This window comes from Pseudopipra pipra, chromosome Z, assembly GCF_036250125.1.
Source record: "Pseudopipra pipra isolate bDixPip1 chromosome Z, bDixPip1.hap1, whole genome shotgun sequence".
NCBI classification, from domain to species: domain Eukaryota; kingdom Metazoa; phylum Chordata; class Aves; order Passeriformes; family Pipridae; genus Pseudopipra; species Pseudopipra pipra.
In genome coordinates, this window is record NC_087581.1 from 43,428,306 (window position 1) to 43,448,121 (window position 19,816).

The 19,816-nt window shown below is 45.0% G+C and overlaps 1 protein-coding gene, 2 long non-coding RNA genes and 1 pseudogene across 3 annotated transcripts; 1 reads left to right on the forward strand and 3 right to left on the reverse strand.

Annotated features, from left to right (window-relative positions):
* Positions 1-5,003: 5,003 nt before the first annotated feature.
* Positions 5,004-6,418, reverse strand: LOC135406810 (RING finger protein 151-like; annotated as a pseudogene).
* Positions 6,419-6,533: 115 nt separating this feature from the next.
* Positions 6,534-12,410, reverse strand: LOC135406809 (maestro heat-like repeat-containing protein family member 1). Its single transcript, XM_064641240.1, has 16 exons — positions 12,277-12,410; positions 11,897-12,186; positions 11,592-11,656; positions 11,331-11,480; positions 10,996-11,150; positions 10,508-10,655; positions 10,109-10,293; positions 9,882-10,019; positions 9,311-9,425; positions 8,757-8,894; positions 8,311-8,487; positions 8,022-8,177; positions 7,781-7,882; positions 7,510-7,612; positions 7,177-7,233; positions 6,534-6,864 (listed from the first exon to the last, which is right to left on the reverse strand). The coding sequence occupies exons 2-16, from the start codon at positions 12,138-12,140 to the stop codon at positions 6,716-6,718; spliced, it is 2,082 nt and encodes a 693-aa protein (XP_064497310.1). The 5' UTR covers positions 12,141-12,186; positions 12,277-12,410; the 3' UTR covers positions 6,534-6,715.
* Positions 12,177-14,063, forward strand: LOC135406811 (uncharacterized). Its single transcript, XR_010426488.1, has 2 exons — positions 12,177-13,507; positions 13,828-14,063. It is a non-coding gene; the product is annotated as an uncharacterized LOC135406811 (long non-coding RNA).
* Positions 14,064-15,657: 1,594 nt separating this feature from the next.
* On the reverse strand, positions 15,658-16,512 carry LOC135406812 (uncharacterized). The gene is made up of 2 exons (XR_010426489.1): positions 16,300-16,512; positions 15,658-15,845 (listed from the first exon to the last, which is right to left on the reverse strand). It is a non-coding gene; the product is annotated as an uncharacterized LOC135406812 (long non-coding RNA).
* Between the last annotated feature and the right edge of the window lie 3,304 nt (positions 16,513-19,816).

The following is a 19,816-nucleotide window of genomic DNA, read 5'->3' on the forward strand; positions in this document are numbered from 1 at the left end:
CACAAAAAGAGCCCATTAATAAATATTTGAGAAATCTGCAGCCACCTCCTTGCCATCTCCTCAGCAATTCCTACCCCTCCCACTTCATATTGTTTCGCATTACTATTTTAAGGAAAGGTATGCACATTTCAAATGTTGGGCTTTATATAAGGCAATCTCATCATCCATATACACTCACTGGAGAAAAATAAAGCATTTTTGCATGCTATAGAGTGCTGTAGGCATGCCTTATTCAGAAACACAGCAATATATAAGAATAGCAATTAGCCATAGACATGCTCCTTTTTTTTAGGAAGACAAAGAAATATTTATTTCCAAAATCTGACTCATTTTGTGACTCAAAATCTGACTCAATGTGTGACTTCCAGTTTCTGCCTCGTAACAGTGGCCAGTGGTTGCTGTAAACCATGTCTGGAGTCATGGCACTGCCATGGCATTAATGAGCAGCTGTTTCTGCTGTTGACATGGTTCAATAACTTCATAGACCTCTGGCCACGTCACATTAATGCATTTGGGCATTTCAATTAGACTTGTCCTTTAGAGATTAATACAAAACAAATACTACTGCACATTTAAATGGAGACACTGGATAACTGTATTGATTGCTAATGGCATAGATCTTGCTGTTCAGGCAACAAGCAGTTGGGTTAAAACCATCTCAGGACACTTGCAAGGAGGACAGTGGATGGTCACAACACTAGAGCTCAGAATTCCAAAATGGAATGGGTGAAAAACATTTAACTGATCTCAAGAATCTGGTGTTACAGTCATATATTACTGTCAGAGTAATGGATCTAGTTCAATATCATAATTGTTTAGCAACCTTCCAAGTTCCCAGGAATATGCAACTAACTATATATTTACATAAGCATAAGACAGTAAATAAATTGATCAATGGAAATTCCTTTAAGGTTGCTTGGAGAAGGATTTACTAGGCAGATATTCCAGTGGGAGTTTGTTATAGACCACCCAACCAGGATGAAGGTACAGGTGAAATATTCTATAAGCAGCTGGAAGAAGTCTCGTGATTGCTGGCCCTTGTTCTCATGGAGGACTTAAACTTGAGAAGTTAGAAATGCCAAAGCTCAGCTAGAACTTAATCTGACCACTGCTGTAAAAGACAACAAAAAAGGTGTTTCTACAAACAAAAGGAAGGCCAAGGAGAATCTCTATCCTTTGTTGGATGTGGGGGGAAACCGTGACAAAGGATGAGGAATTGCCTTCTTTGTCTCAGTCTTTAATAACAAGACCAGTTTTTTAAAGACTGACAGTTGTTGTCAAGGTACCCAGCTCCCATTAGCTGGAAGACAGAGACAGGGAGCGGAATCATGCCCTCATAATCCATGAGGGAATGGTCAATGAACTGCTATGCAACTCAGCCCCATACAAGTCCGTGGGACTGGAGGAGTTTCACCCTCAATTAAAACTGCATCTACAGCCTTCCTGGTTCTAGGTCTATGCTTCTGATTTGGAGACCTGCAGTTCTCTGTGATTTTGTAAAACAAAATCTGAATATGTTTAGATTCCTAGTCAATTTTTTTTTTACTTGATAATGAGAAAAAAAAAAAAAACCACAGGAAAAAACACTTTTGGCTCTGAATTCCCACATGAGGAAGGAAAACTCACCAAACCCTTTCTTCTCATACAAGATCTCTGAACTAGCTTAGCGTCAAATACTTCAGGTTAGAGATCAAGTTTCCTTTCATTTCAGTGAAGCTTGATATTGTCTCATGTCAGACATGAAATCCTTTGAGAACCTCTTCATTCCCATCAGTTCTGGGTCTTTTCCAAAATACACATGTGTTTTGGTCAGGTGTCAGTCCCTTGGCTAACAGCACTAAAACTCACAGGCAACCTGAAAACCCAGGGTCCACTTGCACTGGTAGCTGACCACCAGTAGCAGACAGAAACCCTGTACTTCTGCAGTAAAAATTGAAAACATTAGAATATACTTTAAATTTTGATCATGTTCCTGTTTTTTCTGGTTTATTTATCCAACCACCACCTAGAGCTACAAGTGTCATAGATCTGACAGCTCCTCTTCCCAAAGGAAAATAATCTCACACAGTAACAGTTAAGAATTTCCGTGCCAGGCAGATACAGAAATACTAGGATATATAGCTTTGGTTTTCCTATTACTTGTTCCACATCTCAGTTTACATTTAATTAACACAACAAAGACTCCTAATGCTTTTAATAAGCTGAAGCAATGGAAAATCTTGATATCTATGGCTAGATCCACACACCTTCATGGACAGTATAAAAGCCTCCTTTAAGTACTGACAAGGAAAAACAATACATTTAAAAATACAATTCACTGACAACTACACAATCAAAAGTATGAAAACTTAAAAGGCTGAGGTGGAACTCTTTCTGAGTTGGTTTTTTTCAAGTCTGTTGATGGTGAGGGAGAATGTCATATACTTACCTGTATCTTCTCACATCCATTTTTCCTACAAGCATGCTTCCTCCAGAACTTCATGCCATAAAAAGCTGTGGCCTTCTAAGAGTGCTGAACTGCCTAGTAGGACAACCAGACATCAAAATGAGTGCAGATCAGCAGATATATAAACATAAACCCTGCTTAAATTAAGGAATCAAAATTCATATAAAATAATCACAGCAATTTCTACAGAAGCAAAGGCAAAGGAAGCTTTGAGAAAATAACTTGTGCCTTTTATGTGTATTTCAGAACTAGTGTTTGTAATATTCCTGAGACCAGCCAATCGATATCACCTTTACATAGTCTCAGTATTTCTCAAATGGGAGAGAGCTGCCAGTGGATACAAAGCTGGAATATATTAGAAATGGACTTGATAATGCTGAGCTAAAAATCTTCTCTACAACCACCAGGAAAAGCAGTAGAAAAATGTGAGGCTTTTGTGCAATATTCCTGTCATTATCACAAGAATGAAGTGTGATTCAGCTAGATTTATCCCTAAAAAAAGGCATCTAAAGATATCACTAGATAATCAACTTGCTGACAAAACACAAATAATAATGTTGTGTACATGTTTTTCATCATGGCTGCAAGGTGATAGCGATAACATAAGCTCAGACTGAGGAAAGGAATTGAACCAACAAATCTCTCCATGAGATTAAAAAAAAAGAAAGCTATTGTCTTTAAAGACTTCAGGATGCTCTGCCAGAGGGAAAATTACAGTGGAAGATGCTGATATATATTTTTCCTGCATTGGTTTTGAAATAAAAGCAAAATCCATGACAAAAATGACACAATCTAGAAACCCATCATATATGTTCAGGGTTTTTTCAAAATAGATTTTAAATAACCTCTAAAAAAGAAGCAACAAAACGTAATTGTAAGCAAACAATTGCCTTGGAGATGATGACTTTCTGCTGAGGCCTTGGAAGTGTCATAGTTTAAGGTAGTTCACATTTTTAATGGTGACAAAAAAACCCAAGCATTTAAAGCTGTCAGTGGTAATGTTTGCAAAGGAGTAAAGGAGAAAAAAGAAAGCAGGAAGCTGACAGAAACCACTCTGATGAATTTTATGTGTGTAACCAAATAACTACTGGTTTCCTTAAACAACCCCCCAAAAAACCAAACCAAACCAAACAACCAAAAAAAAAGAACAAAAAGGAAGAAGAAAAAAGAGAAAAGGAAAATTATAAGGTATAAAGTTACACACCTTGGACTTCTGCCCTTGAGAACTCCAATCCATGTCATCAGTCCCTGGTTTTTTCCACCTGCAAACACCTCTTTAAGGTGTGTATTCTTTTATGTGCTCACAGAGCTATCCAGTGGTTATTTGCTGCTCAGGAGCACATGAATCCAACATCTAAATCCTCAGGAGCTGCTTTCCAAAAGTGCTAAGCTTCCATCTGCTCCAACGGGGAAGTTTCACTTTCTGCCAATTTTTAGCACATCTGGAAATCAGGCCCTTGACTTAAAAATAAATTAAAAATGTATTTTAAAATGCTGTACAGTCTTATGGCTTTGCTCTGCTATTGAAACAGGTATATGAAATGCGCTGTCATTTTCATCACATCCAAATTGACCTGTAAAACTTTTCCTGTAGAATAACCACTAAAGGAAAAATGAAAAGGCAATCAAGGGACTGCTGTCCTTGCAAACGTCTCCTGCCTTTATCAGAGAATGAGGTCTTTTTAATTAGGTTATAGAACGAATTCATTAGTACTGATAAGTTGATTCATACAGACTTGTTGATTTCAAAGTAAAACCACCATGCATTAAGTGGAAAAGTGAATACTCCCTTCTGTGAGGTCTGTAATATTAGAAATTCATTGTTCACCATACTAAGAAAATTAATGTTTTGGCTATTTTTTTTTCTAATAGTCCCCTCTTCTACACTCTTTGTAACACCAGATACAGAGTTTTTAGCAATGTTAACCATGGGCTGGTGGGGCATTGCAGAAGTCTCCCATGTCAGCACTAAACACTCACCATTTCCCAGGGCACCACTTCTTGCCTTTAATTTCAAACTACAGCTTATTGCCTACAGTAAAGGTTCCTACCTATAGACTGTATTTGCAGCTGGTTCTTACTTTTCCGTCGAGAAAATAAAGGTGCTTTGATCTCAAATCAAAATAAAGGGAGTGGAGAGTCAGGTTTGGGGCAGGTATAGAAAGAACAAATAGATTTTTTAGCAGATGCATTGAAAAGTTGTTTGCACATCCTGCATAAAAGGCAGCAGAAAGATCAGGCGCTCTAACTTGGAAGGTGAGGTTTGCCAGTTTTTTTTAGGTTGATTTCTTAAGGCCAGACACTGAACCTAATCAGTTAGAAAATCAAAACTATAGGAGTAGTTCAGAGAATATTGGCAAATATTCTGTCATGGTGCTTTTTTGCCTAAAAGCTCTGACCATCCTTTGGTTGGAGTAATTACAGGAGGTAGAAGCAACAATACTATGGCTGTTGCACACAGTTCCTTGCCAGAAGTAATCCATGGAGCAGTGCTGACAAGTTGACACAAGCAGCTGTTGCCACACAGTCACCGAGCAGTGAATATGTATTTCTTCTACACTTGGGCAGCATAAGTTGCTTCTGTGGAGCTGATTTTAGTCAGTGCTCATTTAAGATATAAGGCTTTGTGGTCAGCCTCCAACAAGGCAGTGCAATTAAGACTGTGTCAGAATGTAATTAGTGTATCCATAGACCATGGATCATGAGGAAAGCCAGCAGCTATGAAGGCTTTAATTTATTTCCATATCCTTTTTTTTTTAAATTGTTGTTTTATTGCAATCTATTATTTAAATAGTAAAAACTTCTGACATATGATTAGCTATGAGGCTATTGAAGGTCTGGTGAACCTTTCACTCATGACTTCTCTGGCACGATCACCTCAGTGGTTATTGGCCAGCAATGACATTGACAAGGCCATGTACCAGAGGTTCAGTATATACGTTGAGGAGAGGTTGTAGTATTGGAACTAAGATTTTGGCATCTGGGCCATAGGCACAGAGGTCGCACAGGATGCTGCTCTGTGAACTCTTTACCAACCACCACTACTCATGGTGTATTCCCTCCAGCCTCTGGCATGTGGGGTCCCGGAGCTGACACTGCCCTTTTTAAAACTCTGCCCAGATCTTGGGCAGGAGGCCACCCACAGGCTATGGCTCTGCAGCCCCCTGCTCAGCTGGGGACAGTGTCCCCTGTGGAGAAGACAGAGGGGGCACCACAGAGTAATGGGGGCTGTTTTCAGTCAGGTGGCTGGAAGCAATCCCTGCCAGGGTACTGATATCTTGCGACTCTTTGGATGATGGCAAACTATAGATAGTCCTGTTTATCCTGCTCAGAAAACCTGACAGCCTCTATTGTTCTTCTGCAGAATGGGTACAATGGATTTCTCCTTGGCCCACCGCAGGATACAGCCCAGGCAGAACTGATGTCAACAGGGCAGAGCAGAAGCCATGTCCTTCTGAGTGTCCTGGCAAATAGGGCAGGTGCAGCCTGTCCCGGGGCCATACCTGCTTTCGCAGCAGGCTGGGGAGAGCTGAGGACCAGGAGCTGCTTCCATTAGCAGTCCTGCCTGACAGGAGTCCTGGCTTGAGCTGAACTGGCCCAGACTCTGCTGGCTCCCAAGTATAAGCAGGAAGGGATGTTGCACTACAATCTATTTCCCCGCGATGCCACAATGCACCACTTAGTGATACCACTCTCCACCACCCATGCCTGGTCTACCCACCCTGCAGCAGTGCAGCCCTGAAGGAGCTCCACAGGAGCCAGCTGAAATGGCCCCTCAGACCCCTCAACAATCCAGCCAGCAATACCCAGGTAGGACACAGATGGTGGTTCATGGTTGGGAGAGCATTCATGGACATCTCCAAGGACAAGTTTCTCAGGGATTCCCTACATCTCTGGGATCTGCCCATCAGCTCTCTTAGAAACACTATAGCTTCAGCTGAACCACCAAAGGGTAAAGGGTCTTCTGGCCACTTTTCCTACCATATTGCATGCCTAGGTCACTTGCTGCACAAGGACCCTTTTTCTCCTCTTCTCCACTGCCCTGCAGATACCAGGGACCAAAATAAAAAGCTCCTGGCCCTCTGTATATGATAACATGTTTTTTATATTCCTGTGCCAGGGTGGAAGAAAGCTGTCCTGTGGTTCAGGAGAGGCCAGGAGCCTCTTGGCCTTCCCAGAAGGCTTAGATGGCCCCAGCAGATGAAGCTCCCAGGATCAGCTCTGATCAGAGCTTGGGAAGCACAGGAAGCTGATGATCCAGACAGAAGGCTATCTCCTCCATATCCTGCGGAGTTTATCTTGTAGCAGCTGGAATCTGAAGGGCAACCGATGTCTTGGTGCAGTTCTTAGGATGTGCAGTGTTTGATCGGCCAGGGTTGAGATGGAGGGGCTGATGTCATTTGTCATCCCTACAAGGGCTGGAACACAGAAGAATGGCTCCAAGATCAGCCCCCAGATTTGTGAGATCCCCCGGAGCTCTTCTGGCAGGACCATCCCACTCAGCTCTTTCTATGGTCAGGAGGGAGTAGGGCCCAATAGGATCAGCTGGAATATGCTGGCCACAAATACCTCACATGCCCTTGAAATCTCTCTCTGCTCTGCCCTGCTCAATCCCTTAACTGCACAGGGAGCAGAGCTCTTCCCAGCTGGGGCAGGGATTGCAGCTCTCTGCCCAGGCTCTTTACCCCTTCCTGATCAGCCCCAGTTGACACCCCACTGCCCTCACTCACCATCACAGATGTTCTGGAACTCTTCCTGCTGTCCCCTTACATGTTGTCCAGCAAGCCCTAGGAACACACACAGCCTGTCATGTCCCCAGTGGCACAGCTCCCTGACATGAGTGCTGCCAGCCTGGCCACACACCTTCCTCCTCTGGCCTGGCTGAGCCCAGGACCAGTCCAGATCATGATACCCAGGGGTGTGAGAGGGTGGTAGGGGTCATGACCCTGCACTTGGAGTTGGGGGTCCAGAGCCAGTGGGCTGAATCCTGCTGCCAGTGTAGCAGCCAGGGCTGGGGCTGAGCTTGTAGTGGGGCAGAGAGGGACCCCGGGGCTGTGGCTCACCAATGAACCTGATAGCTGTCTCTCTCATGGACTCCTGTGAGCTCTCCAAGTATGTCAGGGACTGGCGTCGGTATTCGTCTGTTGTCCTCCTGCTCTCTGACAGCTGGAGAGAGCACAAGGGGAAACAGGGAAGGGTTGGCACAGCTCTTTTTTTGATCAGCTAGCAATGGGTGCAGCAGTGGGCAGGAGCACAGCTGCCAGCCCCACACCCTGGGTATTAGGGGCAGAGGGCTTGTTCAGGTTGGGTTTGGGGCTTTGGAACTGTCCTTACTAGACACTCGCTGAATCTCCATGGCTGCTCCCTCTCCAGCAGTTGCATGAACCTCCTCTTCTTCAGGAACTTGGTTGCTCGTAGCAGGGTTTCCAGAGAGGCCTGGAGAACAGCAGAGACTGAGAGATGGTACCTCAGCATAGAGCCAGCAGGAGGCTGGAGAGCTGCAGTCCATGAGTCACCAGGGCTGGAGGCAGATGAGCCACCTCCCATGGAGTCATCAGCAGCTCAGAGTCCCCACCTCTGCCACACACTGGTTCTCATCATGCAGGTGGTAGAAGAGTGGGAGCAGACTTTGGTGCACACACGTCTTCAGGTGCCTTTTCCCCTCTTTTTCTACATAGACTATCATGTCTCCAAAGAGGTGAATGGAGAGCAGTCGAACTCGGCTGGCATCCTTGTGGAAAGAAGGAGGGCAAGACCTTAGCACTGGCTGCTCCAGACCCACCTGGGCTTGGGTCTGAAAATCCACATAGCACAAAATTTCCTGGCAGCACATAGAAGCCATGGTAGGGGGCGCAGAGTCTTACATTGTCAAATAGTGGCAGCAGTGCCTCACCCAGCTGCAGAGCGATGGGGGTGGCAATCCGAACGTCTCTGTCCAGGAGCACCTTGCTGAGCACAGGGAGGGTCAACTCAACCAGCTCCCCATCTACATCCTTCAGTAGTTCCATGAGGCTTTTAGTAAGACCCTGCAACCTTTTGGCCTGTGTGAAACACAATGATGTGCTGTGACACAATGGAAGGCTGCTCCATCAAACCCACTCCGGTGGTGCAGCCCCACGCTGCTTCCTCCGGCCTCAGAGTCCAAAGGCCTGCCTCAAAGGAATCAAGCAGCTGAATGGGGAGGCAGGATTGCTGGGAGCAGCTGCCACAGCTCCCAAAGCCCAGCCAAGTCCAAAATACTTCATTACCCAGCACTCCTCACCTAGCCCCACACTGCCAACACAACTTCAGGCAGCTGCCCCCTTCTCACCTTCAAGGGATTTTTGCAGAGCATGAGGAGCCCTCTGAGCACCAGGTGACGCATTTCTTTGCAGTCACTCTGCAGGTGACTTGTCATGAGCTGCAGGATGGTGTCAACCAATTTCTCTGTTTCAAGGCAGTTCAGGATCTGAAAGACACAGGTTGCATCACACAACAACGGAGTACTTGGCCAGCAGAACCCCAGCATTGTATAGGGCATGGGCCATGGGCAGCACCCCAGGCAGCCCAGCCCAAAGGCTGTGCAGAGCTCCTGGGCTCCCTGCCCTGTGCAGATCTCTTGCCAACTCTGCTATGCTCTTCCGCCCTCAGCAGCCTCAGATTCCTCTACCTTGAGGAGCCATACCTCAAATGAGGGCTGGTACCAGGCTGGCAGGAAACACAGGTAGAGACAAGTGTCACCCCAGCAGCAAGGGGCCAAGGTCACACAGCAGAACCCCTCCTTTGCCCCAGCTCCACTGACTGGGCTCCCCCCACAGCAGTGGCTACGAGAGGGCAGAGTGGCAGGAGGCAGCTCAGTGAGGCAGCACTTGCCACTAGGTTCACCTCAACAAGGAATGCCATGGCAGGGACCCTCCAGTGCGACTCCTCCCTGGTGAACAGCGTGAGCAGGTAGCGTGCGATCCCTTCACGCATGGGCCTGGAGACACGATGCATCTCTCTGGCAGGAAGAAGACACTGTCAACCCTGAGCAGGGTGGGCAAATCCCTCCCAGGATGACTCCCAGAGTTCCGGTCTTTCCCCACGATCCCTTGCCAAGAGAAAGGCAGTGCCCAACACCAGAAGGCTGCTTTTGGGAAAGACACTGGAAAAACACTTAGGAAAGTTCCCCAGGCTCTGTTGCTGGCCCTCAGTGCAACCTGCCCTGCCCCAGCAGGCTGCCCTTGGTGGGGCTGCTTGCACAGACCCCCTGTTCTGTGCCATCAGTCTAGGCCCCACAGGAGGGAATGCTGATGCTTTGGGAGGTGGCTGCTCCTGTGCACCTGCCTCTCCCTTTTTGTCTGCTGAGCCATCCCCTGGTGACAAGTTCCTCTCACCCATGATGACAGGGACTGCGTGAGGCTCCCTGTCTGCAGGGAAGAAATGATGGGGGTAGTCAGGAGAAGGAGGATCTCACCTGGCCAACAGACCCACTGCATAGCGGTGGGTGTCAGTGCTGAGCAGGGTGTCCCAGCCTTTCTTACGTTCAACTGCCAGCACCACATCCTCAAGCTGCAGGCGACACAGCAGTGCTTTCACCGTCAGCACTGCAAACCTGTGTGTAAAGCACAGCTCAGATAATGCAGGGAGCCCTGGCCTCAGCCCCAGAGGCATGGGAGGGACGGAAGGACTGGAATGGAGCACCTGTTGGGGTTGGCAGGATGGTGGTGCCTCTGCCGGCATCTCCTCCAGAAGAAATTGATCTTACTTGGCATCTGCTCTGTGCTGCAGAAGACTTGGACGAGCAGAGCCACAAAGAGGCAGGGGACCACAAATGATGCCTGTGGGGACAGGGGCACCCGGATGATTTCCCACAGTGCCCTGGTTGCCTGCAAAAAACAAAACACCCAGAGACCACGCTCAGGCATTACTCTGGGTCAGGTGAGGCGCCAGGTCAGCACCCAGTCTGACTGCCCCTGAACCTGCCCCTAAGCCAGGCTTCCAGCCCAGTGCCTGAGGCAGAGAAATAGAGAGGTGGGGGAGGGTGGAGACCCAAGAGAGAGGGTCAGAGAGGGGCAAGAAAAGGCCTGGTGAGAAACTCACAGCCAGGGCAAAGACTTCCTTGCTCTCCCCCTCGGAGGTGCATGCGCTGTGCAGCGGCCAGTCCTCCAGCACACAGGGCAGCTCCGACAGCACCACCTCTGCAGTCCTGCTCGAGGACACCATCACCTTCCACATGGACACAGCAGCTCTGCAGGTCCAGAGCTCTCTGTCAGTGGGGTCTCGGCCACAGCATCATGGCCTGGGCAGCCACAAGAGTCCAAGCTGGCTGCCAGCCCTACCTCTGCCCACAGCCCCTCACCAGCATCAACCAGTGAGACCACCCTTGTGGGCAGGGACAGTGCCTTTAGGGGCAGGGAGGAAGCATGGCAGCAGGCTCTGGGGCTGACATGCCAAAGCTGGGAAACAGAGCAGGCAGAGGGTCCTAGAACTATCCATCAGTCTGGCAGCCCACATGGGATGGCCTCTACAGGGTGATGGGCTCTAAAGGCTGGTGAGCTCTGAGCCCCCAAGGCAGGTGGGCCTCATACCTGTCACATGAAGGGGCACAGCACAAGAGGGTCACTACCACATCACTGGGGTGTGCTTGCGCCAGCTTCAGAAGGCTCTTGTCAAGCCTGTGCTCAGCAGACAGATCTGTGTTGGTCTTGAGCCACCGGTAGATATATGCCACAATCGTTGGCACCTGGAGAAGACGTGGGAGAGAGTTGCCAAATGAGCCATATCCTCAGCTTCTGTAGACAATTGCTTCCATTCCCACTCCACCATGATGGCCCGGAAGGATTCTGAGTGGGTGCCCAGAGGACCCAACTTGAGGGGGTACACAATCCGCAGGAGGCCTGAGCCTCAGCTACAGCCTACTTACGCGCTTCAAATTGGGAATGTCACTCTGCACAAGCGAATTCAGCATGGCAGCGCAAGCCTCTGGGTTATAGGAGTCAGAGTTTGCCATGCCCTCGATGGCTGTGATGGCCATCTCTTCACGTTCAGTGGTCTTGACAAATTTCCAAAAGGTCTGTAGAAGGAAGGGTCAGGCAGAGAGAGTTGTCCCATCAAGACCTTCAATGGTGATGCTCAGCTAAGCAGCAAGAGCATGCCCAGCCCAGGCAGGGATGGTGGCAGGTACCTGTATTCTACTGCTGAAACGCTTACGGATGAGCTCCTGCTCTTCTGTCAGGACTGCAACCGGATCTGACAAAGAGCAAGCAGAGCTGAGGGGCTATGGGAAAGGTTGGAAAATATAGTCAAGCCTCCCCAAAGCTGTGCTCCCCAATCAGAGCCAGCCTCCAGATGATCAATGAATGGATCACGACTGCCATGTGGATCAGTCCTATCCCCTCTTTCTCCCCTTTCCTGGGGATGTCTACAGGGGATGGGACGGGGCCAGGCTGGCTGCAGCCACTAGCCCTGTGTCCCAGCTCTGCTACTCACCTGCCCGCAGCGGCTGGAACTCCTCCATCTTTTGAGGTGGCCATTCTGGGGCAGATCCAGGACCTTCCTCCTCTTCGTTCACTGGACTGGCTGGTCCAGTCACATTGGACTGTCCCTCTGCCATACTGCTGTCTGGATTTGAGGGCTCCTGACCCAGGGATGGGAGAGAAGGCGTAACCCCAGGGCCTTCCTCCTCCTTCTTTACCCCGGCCCGTCCGGGCACACTCTGAGGTCTTGCTGCCATCCCACTCTCTAGCCTTAAGGGTTCCTGACACAGGGACTGGAGGTAACTAGGGAAAACAGAGGGTCAGCAAGGAACAAGGCAGATGTGTGAGGGATCCTCACATCACCACTCTGTCCCATGTTTTTCCATCATATACCATGTTGTTTCATCATATCCCAGGCTGTTCCGTCATATCCCATGATGTTCTGTCATGTTCCATGATGTTCTATCATGTCCTTCAGGAACCGTGGGTATCGCTGCCAGCACACATGTCACGTTGGGTCACAAAGGGCACTGTGACATGCTGCCATGCCCCATGCCATCAGCAGTGCCCATGTCACAGTATATCACAAGGGCCCCTGTAATCACATGTGCCCTGGTGCCTTCAGCTGCCCCATCCCCTCAGTGCTGTTGGCCAGTGCATCCTCAGGGACTCCCATCAGCTCATCTCTCAGGGCTTCTCACCATCTCATCCCCTCGGGGACTCCCAGCAGTACAGTTTTGAGGGCCACCCATCAGCAGCATTCTGTTACAGTGCCACCAAGCCTTGGGCAAGGGGGATCTCTGAGGCTGCCTCAGTACAGATGCACTCTCACTATGAAATACTTCTTAATATTGCATCTGTAACTGATTGTTCTCTCAGGTGGGGAGGAGGTCAACCCCCAGAGATGGCAGTTTTGAAGGAGCACATGCTGAGCTCCTTAGTGGTTCACTGTGTTCAGCCTCCACTGCTCCTGCTTGCTCTTCTCTCACTTGGTTCAGATCCTCGACAGTCCCTCTGACAGCATGAGGGCATAGCCCTGAACAACATCCAAAATGTCTTTGCTTTTATTCACTTTCTTTCAAGCTACCTGTTTGTTGTTGTTAATTTTGGAAACTGATGGGAGACAAGTTCCTTAAAGTGTAAAATGGTTACTTTGATCATTCATTTTCCCAATGCTGTAAAACTTTCACTTCAGCTCAATGCCAGACTGTTAGCTGAAGGATCTGTGCAGATGAAAAAGGACAAACCCAAAAGCTTGAACAATTTTTCACCCTTTATCAAGACAATGAAATGAATATATTATTTTCTGTGACATATAGGCAAAAATTTCAACATTACAAACCAGGGGCTGACTATAGTCCTGCCTTTTTTTTTTTCCTTTCTGTACAGCCTTTTGGTGATAAAAGGTTTTGTTTTAAGCCTAGTAGTTAGACTTGGGTAGGAAACATGTATAGGAAAGTGCTTTCTGGGAAACATTAAAAATTATAACATTTTAACAGCCTAAAACAAAAACATGCCCATCTGTCTTAGCAAGTTCAAAGGACAAAAGGCCCACCATTTTTGATGGCAATGAAAGGAACAACAAAAAAAAGATAAAAAGATTGAAACAGAAAGAAACAAAGAAGTAAGCCTTAGAAAATCAAGAACACATGTCACGTGAAACAACCATTTCAAACACTGTAAACATCAAGTAAATGGGAAATTGATCACTAAGCCAATCTTCTGCTGTTATAATTATTGCAAAACACAGCAATAATTTTCAGATAAGTACAGTGGAACTAATACATTTAGTAGTGGAGGTATTTTATGTGTTCCCTGAAGAGACATCAAATGAGTAATAGTATTTTCTGAAGCATTTAGCGGTGATTTTAGTTCTAAAGGAAAGTGTTGTTTCCTTGTAAACAGATTCATAAGACTGTGCATACAATATATTTTTATGTTTAGGTTATGGATGAGATATGAGATGAGCATTAGAGCCATACTGCCAGCGCAAACCAAACAGTTTCCAGGCAGTGTGGAAGAAGACAGGTTGGAACCAAATGCTCCACAAGGCGGGTTTGAACACCCTCGTTTCCTGTGGTTCTGTGATGAGACCTACCCAGGTGAACACATGCTTGCCTGTGCTGGGCTTCCAGTGAAATATTGATGTTAATAAATTAAACAGATTAAAAAGAATTAAACTATCCAGAATGCCAGTGATTTCAAATTGAACTTTGAAACCTGTAGTGTTGATTTCAGACCAGAGGAGGATAACAGCTCCATTGTTCATCCCTTTTTTTCCCCAGCTCCTTCAAATGGTGTTATAAAATTTTCATCTTTTTCCTTATTCTTTCATGGTCAGGCAAACACTTACTACAAAAACATCAGGTCATCTACGAAAGCATTTTCCTTTTTCCACCATTTATCTGAGGGTGGTTATTGCTGTCCACTGGGTTCATACCTAGAATCAGACTGTCATTGTGGCAGAAAGCTGGACACCTGTGACAGCCCAGCAACCACAGACATTGCTTTGTTGTGACAAATGGCCTATGCTCCTCCTTTCTCAAAGCATTCCCACCTCTTTCTCCTTGTAATGGAATATGCAATTTTTTGTTCTGCACAAATACAATTAAGATCTAAATCTCAGAATAAAACATCAATCTTGCATTCTAGCTTGCCTAAAGTAATACAATTGCAATTTCCATCATTTACTGTACTATCTGCTAATTTTTTTTGTTTACCTTCTATTTTCAAAACAATTTTGTCCAATAGATTTGCCTAATTCTTAAACAGTTTCCTTGCTCTGACCTTAACAATGGTAATTTTGTGTGTTGGCCTTACAGAAGCACACACAGTAGTCCTCAGCTAACGCCCAGGAGTGCTGAGTGTGTTTCAGACCTCTGAATTTGTGAAATATCTGTTCCCATAAACAGCAGAAGTTCAGAGAAAATGGCTTGTGCTCTTTTTCACCCATTTCTCTCCACACTCTGAAATACCCTGAGAATTATACCCCTCTTTCCTTCAATTTAAGCTTAAAGTCTTAAGTGTTAACATGCAGGGAAAATGATGGGAGCGGGGCCCAGGCATGGGGGATGAGGGTGTCTGGGCTGAAACTGAGCCTGGGAAAGGGGGAGGAGTGTTGAAATTGTTGCCTTTGCTTCTCAGTGCCTGAATCCATAATTTAATATTTGTGTTGACTGACAAATGAATTAACTCCCCCTGAGTTCCAATACAGGAGTGAAATAAAGAAATGCTTCTCATAAAGGGTAATTGTATTCATCAGCAAACAAGGAGATGTTATTTGACTGATCCAGCACCAAGTGTGACAAGACATCTAGAAGTGATATTTCCAGGAAAGTAAAATACCAATTCTTTTTTTGCCAAAAAGTCAAGGCCAAATTCTTCCCACACTAAAATATCCTCCTTTCTTTTTTATTCAGGTGAGAATTGAATCTTGCTACTTTCAATATTCTTTTACATTCAAAAAGAGATTTAAACTGTCTTTTGTCAAAGGTGAGAAAGATTATGGAAGCAACATTCTCCACCTATGTTTGGTTTGATTTGGTGTTTGTTTGTCGGATTGGTTGGTTTTCTTTCCTTTCTCATGGCCTAAAGTATGCAGAAAGGTAAAACCCCTGGCAGATGGATGCCTGGCAAGGAGTTGAATGCATAAGGAAGCACATTTTTTTTCCATAGATTTGACAGAGTAAACCCTGCTTTATCTTTTCCTTTCTTCATCTGAGCCTTTTGCAAGTATTCACGATTTCTCTATCCTGAATACTGATAACAGATGCCTTCATTTTTTTGTTTTCTTTTACTTTGGCTTAGGTCTAGAATGTTTTCAGGTTCCCTTGATAAGAAGACATTCTTTACTGAAGGTCACAGAAAACATATGAAGTGAGGTTTTGCATCTATGAAATGTCCAGGTCCCCTGTACTTTCCTTGATACGAGCTGCAAGATCCAGATGGTCAAGCTGGTATTCCTGGATAAGAAAAGGGACATTTATCTTCCAATGACAGGCAAGTTTTTCTAGCAAGCTGAGGGATGCAGAAAGGAACACCAGAACCCCAGCAGCCCTGCAGAATTTGTCTGTCTCTCTCTCATATTCCTATGCCTCATAAACACACAGGCTCACAGACAGTCATCTGGACGAGGAATAGTCCACACCACTTAGAATAGCATTTCAAAGTCATTTCTGAGATACCTTAGGCAGTTGACTGAAATACCACTGAAGCAACCAGAATGAGATGTAATAATTACTGAAAGCTCCCCTTAATCCCAGTTTTGTTCTTTTGCCACAGTCCTCACTAGAATATTTCACTGTGACATTTAGTCCTCCTGGAGCTACTCAGGAAACAAATGCTGTTTCCCCTTGGAAGAGACACAGTAAGGCCTAAATGGTCATAGATGATGAGAATTTCTTCTGCTTGAAGTACCTGGCCTTGGCACGTTTCCACCAGCTCAGCACACATGAGGGAGGACAGAAATCCTGGCAGACCTGAGCAGCACATGAAGAGACAGGGTGACTCAAACAAGAATATCACAGCTTCAGTTTTACGAGACTTGTGCAGACATCACATGGACCAGTTCATAGACACATTCACCGACGGCTGGGGAATGTACAGAGAGATTTTAGAGTCAGGGAGGGGCAGGTCTAGAACCTGAAACTGTGTTCACAGACAAAACAAACTCAAATGAGCAAGAAGAGGAAGAGGCAGAAGCTGCATGTGAAGTTCACACCAGGTGAATTAATTTTTTCGTCCCAAAACTGATGTGCATTTTCGGGGCAGTTACTTTTAGCTTTGTTGCTTTGTGCAAGGCAAAATGTAAGGGATTTTATGATCTCTCCTCCCACACTCCTAAATCCAGAGACCAAGGTGGCCACCTAAGTGTTGGTGAGGAGATTTCAAACCTCTTGTTTTGAATCCACTGAACGCAAAAGCATGGATACTCCATATCTGTTGTTGCAGGTAAGATTCACTTTTTTTTGATGGGATTGTAAGCAACTATTTTTAGTTACTTGAAACTAAAGCTTGGAGTCTAGATGTTCCCACACCAGGTTATACCACATCTGTAAGAAGGGAGAATATGTTTAAGATTCTCTTCTCCATTCTGTAGCCAAGGAATCTGAGAAATATATGCAAAATTTAACTACTTTTTACTCGTTTGGCAGGAATCAGTTTTCCAGGGATTTCTCACTTATATCAGCAAGGTAAGTTCCAAATACCAAGTCTAGATAAGTTGTTCAGAAAAATGTACATTTATTTTTTCACCTTCTACTATTCATGGTGCTGTGGTTAGAACAAGTTATCTAAAACCAAAAACAGTTTGGGTGCTGCATGCCCATCATACCAGCATCACCTGAGGATATATTGGTTATCACAGGGGTTGGAGGAAAAAGTGTCTAAGCATGTGAGACGAAAAAGTGAAGGCAGTGACACAGCTGTGTGCAAATCAAAGAGAGTTAAAAGTTTATTTTCCTACACTGCAAGGAGACCTTACCTGCCAGTAGTGGGACACACGAGAGAGTTTCAGCTGAAAGTCACCTACACACAGAAAAATAATTATAAAAAAAAAAGTGGTAGAGTTTGCAACCAAGTAAAAGCCCCAGAGCAGAAAGCAGGTTGTAGGGAACTTTCAGTCTGAGCACTTACCCAAGAGGTACCCTAGATGCAGCAGGCTAGTGTGAACAAACAGAAAGTCCACCCTGAAGCTGAGAAGCTTGTGCAAATGGGACCAAATATCATATATTTTCATGAAAGAAATTGTACCAATGAAACCCTCCTTCCTGGACAGCTTTATTCAGAGGAGCAGTGCACCTCAGGGAACATTCCCAAATCATGCTGTAGGCAATTTCACATACTCAAGAACAAGTAACTGCCTTTCAAGTTGATCAAAACTCAGATGCCAAGTATTTGTTGTATCTCATTAATTGTTGTTCCTATTCTTTTTGTTTCTCTGCAGCACATTAATTTATACATCAACATTCCAACAGCTCCCTGGAGGCAGGCAGCTTCACTCCAGCTGGCAGTGTTTCATCAGCAATGGGCTTCTTTGCTCAATTTTATTTGCATCTGCTGTCTCCTTGTCAAACTTCTACACACATTTATTATTGTTTGCAGTTTGCTGTTTCATTCAATTACTGAAAGGTTTTGAGCCCGAGGGATAATCTTGTTGCAAATTGTTTGTGTACTGACACTCTTGTTTAATTTTATTAAATGTCAGGATCTGCATTTAAAACAGCATTAGCCATACGGCACAGTCACACAGAGACTTGTGAGTTGGTGAATGTTACAGAGGGACATAGCACAGGAAAGAATGATCCCCCAGCCACACTCTCAGGAATGTCTGTGCTAAAATGCTACTTTGTATTGGAGTGGTTGGTGTCATACCTATCCTGCTTCTCTAAGTATTTGAGGTACATAAGCAAATAACTGCATGTGGCTGGCAGGATCCACATCCCCATCCGGCACTGATACGTAATTCTTTTCCCTAGAACTTCAAGATCATCGTGAAGCACAAACTTGACTAAGATTCCTCCTGACTAAGGTTCTTCCAATATAGATGTTTTCTGACTTCTGCTTCCTCTGTAGAAAATGTTTAAGAAATAAATTATGCACCTTCTTGTTCACAGTTCTTTAATTTAATTCATAATTGTTTTATTAACTGATAAATCCTCAAGTGACAAAAGCAATTCTGCACAAACATAAATCCTGTTTTTTCAGTAATAAACTTCCATCCTTTACTGCTAGACCTGGCTTTACCCTTCAATCCCTAAAGAAAACTCCAGGTAAGTTTTGAATTGATTTCTCAACATACCACCTAAAATAGGGTGAAACAATAATTATAGCTGAGAAAGCAGAGCCACACACAGCTGTTATGGAATCATTGTTGAGGGATAAGATCACATGCTTTCCAATTCTCAGAAACTGATTTTCTTTTCATTAAATAAATGGAGATATGCCAAATGGTTTTGCATACTTCTTCTATGCTAGATGCCTTCCTAATAATGTTTGTCCTGCCTCCAGACATGTTCTTATTCTTCTTCCATTCAAAGCAATAACTAAACTCCCCATGGCAGAGGAACTGAGCTCTAGCACAGCACTTTAGCAGCTGAGATTTTAAAGTTATTGAAATGCAAGGAGAACACTTGCTTTATTTCCTTAGAAAGGGATACGTAAAGAAATTAGTCAAAGGATGTTCGGCTCAATGGCAGCAGAGAGACTGAATTCAAGTAGTGTCGGTTGTTCAGCTCATAGAGTTGGTTGAACTTTCATAACTAGAGGTAAAGAGCTAGTAAGAAGATTAGAGAGGAAGAAAAGAAACGTGGATATTTTTTTAAGGTTGGAGGATACCAGGACTTCTAATAAAGCAACTGACATGTGTCTTTCAAGGCCAAGAGGCAGAGGCAGAAGATACTCTTCATCAAGACAAATTTTATCCTCTTATCGGGAATGTATGGAAGAAGAATGATGTTAATTGTATCACCTAATGCATATCAGGTATGGAAGCATATCAAAGGTACATAAAAATCTGGAAAATTAAGTTGCTTAATACACAGAAAGTTTCCTTTATCAGTGACCTGGCAACAGTATTTGTATTTTCTTTTTCCTTTATAAAGCCTCCCCCTTCTGCTCTTCTCAACTCATACCGAAAAGAACTCAGTATCTGAAATCCCAGTGTGACATATTCATGGCAAACCAATTCATGCAAAGTAACAAAGCAATACTCAGAGAGAAAATAGCATGCAACCAGTAAAGCTCAATTTTTAATGAGAAAATGGCAGGTTTTGCACGAAGCAGATATAAATCAATGTCAAGCACTAACACTTCAACTTAACTACTCAGCGTTTCTGGGCGTTTATGAAACACTGCTTGAACTTTGTCTTGTTGTCAGTGGTAGGCTGGAAATTAATTGCTATTTTGACACAAGGAAAGAGGAAAAAATATGTAT

Excerpts from the sequence above, each read along its gene's own strand:
- LOC135406809 (XM_064641240.1), bottom strand. The coding sequence starts at position 12,140 with ATGGCAGCAAGACCTCAGAGTGTGCCCGGACGGGCCGGGGTAAAGAAG. Across the intron at positions 10,294-10,507 it reads AGGAAGTCTTTGCCCTGGCT|GCAACCAGGGCACTGTGGGA; the intron begins GTGAGTTTCTCA and ends TGTTTTTTGCAG. Across the intron at positions 8,488-8,756 it reads TCTGCAAAAATCCCTTGAAG|GCCAAAAGGTTGCAGGGTCT; the intron begins GTGAGAAGGGGG and ends TGTTTCACACAG.